This window comes from Pinus tabuliformis, chromosome 6, assembly GCF_031772625.1.
Source record: "Pinus tabuliformis cultivar Carrire ecotype Pingquan chromosome 6, CPIR1, whole genome shotgun sequence".
Lineage (NCBI taxonomy): Eukaryota > Viridiplantae > Streptophyta > Pinopsida > Pinales > Pinaceae > Pinus > Pinus tabuliformis.
In genome coordinates, this window is record NC_142292.1 from 1,604,510,740 (window position 1) to 1,604,518,887 (window position 8,148).

Below are 8,148 nucleotides of genomic sequence, written 5' to 3' on the forward strand. Positions count from 1 at the left end.
TTCATGAACAACATAGAATGCTTCAAGTGTCATAAAATTGGTCATATGGCACGTGATTGTAACTTAACTTGGGCTCCTACACAAGCTACAACCATGCCAGAGAAGAAAGTTACACAAGTATGGAGAAGAAAGAAAATACAATCCGAAAATCTCTTGAACTCTCAAGCCAACAACACATGTTGTTGACTTGATGAAGATATCCTTGATATTCCAAGTGTTTGATGATGGGAATCTGTGAAAAAGAGACCATGCATACAGTTAGGGGGAGCTTGTGATTCTTGATCATTATTGCAGAAGCTATCCGTGAAAGGGTCCTTGTGAAATCCTTGATGAGCTATATTAACAATCATTCTTTGATAGATCATTTCTCAAGAATATTCCATTGAAAGAACATGATCTCTTATCTATCCAATGGAATGTTGTTAAATATGTTTTCCACTTGATCTCTAAGCAGAAATTGGAGCAGCAGAAAAGGCCATCTAATGCTAATAAGGCGAATAACTATGTTGTTGTTATTACAGAAGTTGAATGTTTCGACCCAGGGATTTAATGTGAGAACAGGTAAATTATGGACACAAATAGAGGCAACCTTCAAACAAACAGATACATATGGGAATGGAGCTTGAAGCAAGAATAGTTGGTAGCATCTAACAAATTTGAAGCATTGCAAAAAGCTACCAATCAGTAAAAAGAATTCAAAAGACAGTCACAGATTGGATATCAAAATCTGCTAGTAGAAATAACTTGCAGAAACTTTTACTAGAACACAAGGAAAAATGGCTCATCAAAAGTACTATAGAAAGAAGAATGTTGCACAATCGAATATAAGCTCAGTTTAATGCTAGTCACTTTGGAAAATAGCAACAGTGAGGCACAATCTCTCACCATTTCATCCGAATGCAATAATGTTAAAATATTGAATGGCAGTGACTTAAGGAGAAGCACAAAAATACAGAGGAACTCGGATTTGAAGAAAGATAGCGAGAAAGACAATTTCAGTGGCTTTTTCTCTTGTTTCGGACTATGAAGACCTCTTAAATCTGACTATGGAGACAATAGAATACGAGCAACAATCCTTCTATCTTGAGCAATAAGAAGAGCACCATGACAGGGGGAGAAGTTTGACAAGAGGAGCAAGTCGACAAGGGGATTCCTTGTGCACTCCTTTTCCATCAAAGACAAAGGGGGAGATTTTTAATTTAGGTTGTCATTGATTTCAATATAGGAGTGTTTGTGATGGAAAATTCTTTAATACATGATGTTGTCTATTGATGCCCATTGATCATAATGCTCATAGTGATGAAAGTTTGATATATGATGATATGATCGGATGGAGGACCCAAGTGGGTTAAATACATATATATAGACAGAATAAAAGCAGTAGACCCAAGAAGCAGTTTATCGGAATCCATCATGAATCTTGTTAGACTCTATCTTGTCAGAGTATAATTCACCAAGGTTCATTTCCCGTCACTGGCAGTCATTAAAGGCCATGTTGATCAAAAGAGTCATTTCGTTTTCTTGACACCTTTCATGAAGGAAAAAATTTCCAAATAACCCAACTTTCCAAAAATTTCTATGTAACTGGTGTGTTGCAAGTTTTCCATTCGCAGATTGGGGAGCTTCTTTATGCAGGTCAAAGTCCTACATGGCTAAAAAATGAAGGTGTTTGGTTCTATAAGTATAACTACTTTCTTCCACAAAGCAGTCTACATGGGCACCTTGAAGAGAATATTCTGCCTTCTCTAAACACATTAGAATGGCAACCCAATGGTGAAACAGTACAATCCATCATAAACTCTCTTCATTTCAAGTTATTTTCAGATGTACAAGGAGGAATCAAGGAAAATGGCAGTGTTCGTGTGCATTTTGCTGGAAATTGGTGCAACTTTTAAGCGCGCTACGCATCAGCAGAGGTGCGCTACGCACCCAGGGCGCGCTACACATCAGCGCGATTTTCTCAGTGTAATTTTGCTCAAGCGCCACGCACCAGAGGGGCGCTACGCGTTGGGTAAAGCACGCTACGCACTGAGAATTTTGCCTAGAAACTTCGCTAGCAAGCATTCAACTCCTCTTCTTACTCAATCAAACCACAGCTTGGAGTATTTCCAGTGTTTTTTGTGGATGGGGATCCTCCAGTTTTAAAATCACCAGCACACATGGTCCGCTTTAGTAGAATGACAGGGATTGCTTTCTTGTCGTATGAAAAAGCTGAATGTATCAAAATTGGAATGCAATTTTGTCTTCAATCGAAGTATTGAAGAATGTGTGGAGCTGTTAGAACTTATGGGAATGCCAGCTTTAAGAGCAAAGGATGAGGCTGAAGCACTTTGTGCACAGATAAATAGAGAAGGCTGGGTGGATTCTTGTATTACAGTTGATAGTGATGCATTTCTTCATGGAGCTAAATGCATAATAAAGTGTCTCCAAGCATATTGTAAAGAGCCCATTATAGAATGCTATAGGGCATCTGATATTGATATGATTCTTGGTTTGAAGAGGAAGCATCTAATAGCCCTGGCATTATTGGTAGGTTGTGCATGCGGTGTACTAGGAAATGGGCTTAACACTGTAGTGAGCATAGTCCGCTTATTCAAGGAGGATGAGATTCTGAACAAGCTTCGTGATTTAGGCAAGGGGAATGCATCATCACCTTCATAGATGGGTACATCAGTATTGAACTATGTTGAACCAGAACTTCCTAGTGACATGCACACTAAAAGAGAGCACCATTGTTCTCATTGTGGGCACTTGGGGAAGAAAGGAGATCATATGAGGCTTGGTTGTGAGGCTTGCAAGACCCTTTACAATGAAGAAAGGTGTGTAGAAAAATCTCAAGGATTCAAGTGTGAATGTTCAGGCTGCCTGCAGGAAAAGAAGAGGAAAGCGACCTCCACTGGAAAGCAACTCAATATTACATCATATTTTAAGTCTACGAAAGGGCCAGTTATGTCAAAACATCAGGAAAATGGTCTATTCGCATCAGATAGTTGGTGGCCGCATTGAGTTGTTTATATATAAGTCGTTGTTTTATGATAGAACCTTCTGCAGATGAATTAAAGATATCAGTAACGTGGCAATCGTAAAGGTATCAGATGAATTAAGCACATGGAAAATGTAACGTGGCAATCGTTGCAATATGTGGGCATTCGATTCATCTAAAAGAGCATATGTGGCAGTTTGACCCATATTTTAGCAATTTCCGTAAAGTGGCAAAGCGTATCTCCAGAAATTTGAGAGCAGTTGCAAAGTGGCATTCAAAGGTTCGATTGCCTATTTCTGTCTTCACGCTGGAATAATGGAAGGCTTTTCTATCTTTAAGAGCAGATGGAGGATTCTTTTCTATCTTCATGGCTTTAGTTGAAACAGCGCCCCTGTTTTTGGGTCGATTTGTTTTCTCCTAGAATAGTTTATTTAATGTATTAAAAAATCATTTGTAAGAGATTTTTGAGGGGGAGAGAATTCTGAGAGGTGTGCGTGTAAGAGAAAACAGAGCTTCCATTTTACAGTCTTTGACAGAGATTTTAATGAAAATACACAGCTCTGGCTTCTGAGATTCCTATGGTATGAGATTTAACATTTGTGTCCTCCCTTGTTACATGTAGCCTGTTATGTGTTCATTTCATTTCATGATCGTTTCCAATTGAACAAATGAAGTGTTAAGGTAGAATTCATAATTTGTATGCTCTGCCTTTAAGTTTGTTCATATTTAATGTTTTCTTCTGTTTGACAAGGATTCATCCTCTATGCCCTTGTCAGCTCCTCAGCAGTCTTGCCATTCCATTTAATCTCAATTTGATGTTAAAATTTCTTGCCTACCTTGCCTCAGGAGACAATCTTTGTTTTTTATTACATTTCTCTGTTCAAGTTGTTTCTTTTCCCCATGCAGCCCAGAAACACCCCATCATTTTATTAAAAACCCCTTTTTTATCAATTTACTAGCCTAAAATCAGTTTCTTTTAAAGTCATCTCAGCCCCTTTTAGAAAACATTTTGCTGAGATAGACTCAAACCACAAGAGATTGTCTCAAACCACTCATACTGATCCCAGATTAGTTTCATTGCTCTTAGCTCAATGGAGGTCATCCTAGCATAGGGAGTACAGTAGATACAACGATGCGTCCATCAATGGTACTACTATGATCCCTAACCCCATTTCCCTACTCATTGATCACATGAGAGGTACTTCCCATGAGTCCCAGACTGCATGGGTAGGATGCCTTGATAGGAGAACTAATCATCCTATCCACAGGAGAACGAATCATCCTTTCCCACAGTTGCCACAGGAGAACTAATCATCATGTTTCACAGTTACCATGGGAGAACTAATCATCATGTTCCAAAGTTTCCATGGGAGAACTAATCATCCCGGCCCACAAGAGAACTAATCATCCTATTCCATAGTCGCCATGGGGTATCATAGGGGAAGGTTAAACCTATCACCCTGTACATAGTGCACCACTAGGGGAGGGTGAATCGCCTTGTGGTCGTATGTCGCTCCAAGAAGTACCTTGTGCCCCCCTAGAGTTCCCACAGCTCAATGTGTGCATCATACATGACCCTCATAAGAGGGTCTCTCAATGACACCAAGTCGTTCTCGGAAAGTCAAGATTTTGACCTTTCCCCGAGGCTTTGGCCAAATGTTTGCAACCTTTACATCAATCTCAATGCGATGGAGCCTCCTCGCTCATCAACTTACCGTATCCCATATAAGGTAGTATCTGATGTCTATCTGCTGGAGCAATCATCGAATACGAGATTCCTCAACAATCGAATCCCCCCTGGTTGTCACAGAGGATCATGATGGTATTCATCATATGTACAAACAACTCACTGAAGAGCTTCCAAAACTAGGTATATTCATACGAGATCATACTCATAGCTATGTATTCGGTCTCGGCGGTGCTTATAGCAACCGACTTCTGCTTCTTGCTCATCCATGATATCGAAGCAGAACCCAAAGAGAACCAGTGCTGAGAAGTGCTCTAGTGATCCTCCACACTGCCTGCCCAGTCAACATTCGAATAATCATGCAGCTTCATATTCCCGGCAGTGTATCTCAATCCATGAGAGATGGTGCCCCAAAGATATCTCAGAAAATTCTTGGCACCAATCCAGTGAGGCTCAACCAAATATGAGCTCACCATGCTAACTACAAAACATATGTCTGGACAGAAGTTCACCAAGAAAATCAATGCAAATGAGTTTATGAAACCCAAAGGCATTTCCCAAATCTGGTCCAGCATCATCACCATATAACTTCTTAAAGTTAAGATTCTCGAGGTAGTCACGGGCTTGCAGTTTACTATTCCACATCCAGAATCCAACTCCCTCTTACTTCTGCAAGTGAGAGGTCTGCACCTGTTTGAAATAGGTCGTCCTCAGAAGGTGTTGGTATGAGAGGTCTATCATCCATAGCCTTCAAACAATGGTTTGGATCGACTTCACTCTTAGTGAATCTCAGCTTCATTGGACAACTATCAATCCTCTCATACTACACCCGGGGAGTTTTGCTTCAAGCTATAGAGGGATTTCTTCCCCCTGCATACGTGAGATTCCTGATCATGAATCTCAAACCACTCGAGTTGTTCCAAACCTGTGGACCTGCTACATGGGGGGAATGGTCCCCTTGTAAGATTTTCCTTCGATACATCTCAGGCATGTACTTTCATGCTCTTTTTGAATTCAGGCATCCCTGTCAGCGTTTGACTCACAAACCTCTGGTGCTATGTGTCAATGGACATGGTCACCAGTGGACTTCCTGCAACTTGATACAACCCTGAACTCAAAAGCATATTTGAAAATTCTATTTTCAAACACGTACCTTTCCATCGATGAGTGCCAGCCTGTAACCTTTGACTTCCATTACCGAAATGGACACCAGGTTCTTCTTGCGATCAGGTACATAAAAGAGATTTTGTAAATGAATCGAGTTTCCCTCATTCAATTGAGGGGTTACATTCCCCACACCCTTTCTGCGATAGGTGGCATCGGCTCCAAGTATAATCCCACGATTGTTTCCATCTCTACCAAATTAGAGAGTGGACCCTTCTATCCGATGAAGTGCCTTGAAGCACTACAATTAATAAGCCAGATTCCAAAAGAATATGAAGGAGAGGGTCAATACAATATAACGCTTATTTATCTTATCAAAAACAACATTTGATTCTTCATACCTGGGGTTCCTTGCTTTCTTTGAAGAGTCGACCATTTCCTTGATGACCTGCGTTACCTATCATTCCTTTGATCATTGAAGATGTCCCTGGAATGATTGTTATCTTCATCAGGATATGTGTCTCTGCCATTCATACACTCCTTCACATAATGGTTGAACTTATTGCAATCAAGGCATTTGCCTTTCCTTCCACCCTTAGATCCAGACTTCCCAATGAAGTGATCTTTAGGTAGGCCATCTGAAACTTTCGTTGCGCCATTCTGATAATATTCTCTGCTTCGACTTCACCCTCGGTGAATTTGAAGAGGGATGAGGAATCCACTGATCCTTTTGTCCTTTCCCAACTGTCTTCAGTGATTGCTCTTTCACTCTTGCTTGGGCATTGTCTTCACCTCAACTCTGATACCATGTTAATTTTAGGTATGTTCTATGCTTAGAACAATTTATTTCAATTTTCACAGTTAGCTCAATATCTTTTCCAGATTAGCACTCACATCAACATTAAAGTAAACTGCAGATAGAACATAAACATAAATCGCAGAAGACAAGCCAAGACAAGAGGACACAAGATGTGGCGCTAGCCAGGGACAAACCCCAATGTGGGGAAACCCTTGATCAATTCTTCGTATATGTTCTTCAATAGTTCAACAGAGAGAGAGAGAGATAGTACGTTTACAACAGAAGTCAACACTTTGACTTATCTAGATAAGAGCATAGATCATCTCTAAGAAGATGATACATGAGATTTGTTGAAGACATGCTGCTTCAATTGATTCTCCAAGGTGACTCCTTCACCTATCATTGTGTTGCATTTCGTCATCATGTTTCACCTCACCGTGTTGCACCATGTTGTACCCATCATCACTATGTTGCATCTCATCATGCTTCATTAATCATGACTGTACCCATCACTGTACTGCATTATGTGTCATTGTTGCACCATGTTGCCATACTGACCTATATGTTGGCTGCACCTTTCTTGCTTGTTGTTCCATGCTTGATTGTTGTCCCTAGCATGCTTATTGTCCTTAGCATGCTTGTTGTTGCATGCTAGTTGTCCCTTTCATGCTAGCTGTACCAATACATGCTTGTTGCACTAAGTATCATGTTGTTGTCCCAATATTAGTTTGTTGTCCCTTGCATGCTTGCTATAACATTGCATGCTTGGTGTATTTGTTGCTAAGTACCATACAGCTATCCCAATGTTAGTTAGTTGTCCCTTGCATGCTGCTCTCTTTCAGAGACATATGGTCCAACTGAAACCTCGGATAAACACTTCGGCAGCTCTTCAACTCCAATCTACACCAGGAAAAACCCCAGTGTCAGCCTCTAGGGACTACATCAGCTTTCCCGGAGTTCCGGATATTCCTGAAAGTTCCAACTTCTGCCCTCTGTGTCAGCTTTCCTGGCAGTTCCAGTTGTTCCCAACAGTTCCAGCAGTTACCCGAAGTTCCGGCTGTTCCCCGCAGTTTCGACTTCTACCCTCTGTGTCAGCGTTCCTAGCTGTTTCGGCAGTTCTCGACAGTTTTGGATATTCCCAGCAGTTCTGGCTTTTGCCCTTTGTGTCAGCTTTCTTGGCTATTCCGACAGTTCCAACTGTTCTTGGCAATTCCTGCTTCTGCCCTTTGCATCAACTTTCCCAGCAGTTCCGGTTGTTCCCGAAAGTTCCAAATTCTACCCTCTGTGTCAGCTTTCCTAGCTGTTCCGGTAGTTCCCACAGTTTCGGCTGTTCCCGACAGTTCTGGCTTCTACCCTCTGCGTTAGCTTTCCCAACAGTTCTGGCTTCTGCCCTCTGCATCAGCTTTCCCGGCTGTTCCGGCAGTTCCGGCTTCTGCCCTCTAGATTAGGGCAGTGTTATCCCTTTGGATCTCTCCTCCTACTAAAACCCAAAGACAAGTAGAGAGGAAGAGATCCCAAGTGTGTTGAAATGACTTGAATGCCACCTCTATTTATACTAAAACGTTGAGCACAAGT

The 8,148-nt window shown here is 41.2% G+C and overlaps 1 protein-coding gene across 1 annotated transcript; it reads left to right on the forward strand.

The window, feature by feature from the left end:
* Window positions 1-2,202: 2,202 nt before the first annotated feature.
* Window positions 2,203-2,661, forward strand: LOC149265011 (flap endonuclease GEN-like 1). Its single transcript, XM_089401505.1, has one exon. The coding sequence runs from the start codon at window positions 2,203-2,205 to the stop codon at window positions 2,659-2,661; it is 459 nt and encodes a 152-aa protein (XP_089257631.1).
* The last annotated feature ends 5,487 nt before the right edge of the window (window positions 2,662-8,148 follow it).

Bases quoted from the DNA above. Each gene is read 5' to 3' on its own strand.
- LOC149265011 (XM_089401505.1), top strand. From the start codon at position 2,203: ATGAAAAAGCTGAATGTATCAAAATTGGAATGCAATTTTGTCTTCAAT.